At 31.7% G+C, this 1,135-nt stretch overlaps 1 protein-coding gene across 1 annotated transcript; it reads left to right on the top strand.

Moving 5' to 3' along the window:
• The first annotated feature begins 452 nt into the window (after positions 1–452).
• LOC145139168 (uncharacterized) lies at positions 453–758 on the top strand. The gene has a single exon (XM_079073090.1). The coding sequence runs from the start codon at positions 453–455 to the stop codon at positions 756–758; it is 306 nt and encodes a 101-aa protein (XP_078929216.1).
• Positions 759–1,135: the final 377 nt, after the last annotated feature.

A 1,135-nucleotide genomic window follows, 5' to 3' on the forward strand; every position in this document is an offset into this window, starting at 1 on the left:
GCCACTTCCACCGCTACCGCTAGCCCTGCCACCACCTCCGCCACTACTGCTAGTCTGCTACCACCACCCCCGCAACCGCAACCGCAACCGCCGCCATCACTACCACTGCAACCGCCTCCAATGTCACACCCGCCACCAACTACCGTATTCATATATGAATAATCATATGTGAAAAGACACATACTTATATATATATATATATATATATATATATATATATATATATATATATATATATATATGTTTCGTCCTCCTGGTATACTTTAGAGCAAAAGCAAAAATTCGAAATGAGTGACACAGATTCATTCTTATTTTTAACTTTTTTTTTTCTCTCTCTCTCCCTCTCTCTCTCTCTCTCTATATATATATATATATATATATATATATATATATATATATATATATATATATATATATATACATCTTGTTTGTGTCTCTCTTAATAGCCGAATATGGAGAAGAAATGGAAGGTATCCAAGGACGATGTTTGTAACCATTCATCTTCGTCATCATCGTCACAGTTAAGAAGCTTTTCAAAGAAGAACTCCTCAAAATCATCACTGCAGAGATCATTCTCACAAAAGACTACTTCAAAATCATCCAACTCCAAGTCACCATCTGATCTCTCCAGATCCAAATCTGCCAATTTTACTACCAAATGTAGCAGCTTCACCAAGGAGCACAAGGGAAGATTTTACATCCTTAAGCGTTGTATCACCATGCTTGTTTCCTGGAATAAGCATCACAATGATTCTTAATCTTCATTTTTTTTTATCTAATTAAGTTCAATCAAACATTTCTCACACCCTCTACGTTCTAAAATCATTTGCAATAATATATATATATATATATATATATATATATATATATATATATATATATATATATATATATATATATATATATATATATATTCCACTGAGCATTAATTGACATCTATGATCTTAAGTTGTGAATTTAGTTTTCTTTAGATAAAGTAGTTTGTTACATTATTTATTGTTTCAAAAATTTATCCACTTTTTTCTTTGATTTTTTTTTGGAAATCCAGAATCAATTGAAACGGTCGTGGACACGTGGTTTCTAATCAGGATATGAACTACCATTAAATTTTTTCAGACTTTCACTTTTAGAGTAC

Source organism: Lactuca virosa, chromosome 9 (assembly GCF_052849685.1).
Source record: "Lactuca virosa cultivar CGN04683 chromosome 9, Lactuca_virosa_CGN04683_v6, whole genome shotgun sequence".
In the NCBI taxonomy this organism is placed as follows: Eukaryota; Viridiplantae; Streptophyta; class Magnoliopsida; order Asterales; family Asteraceae; genus Lactuca; species Lactuca virosa.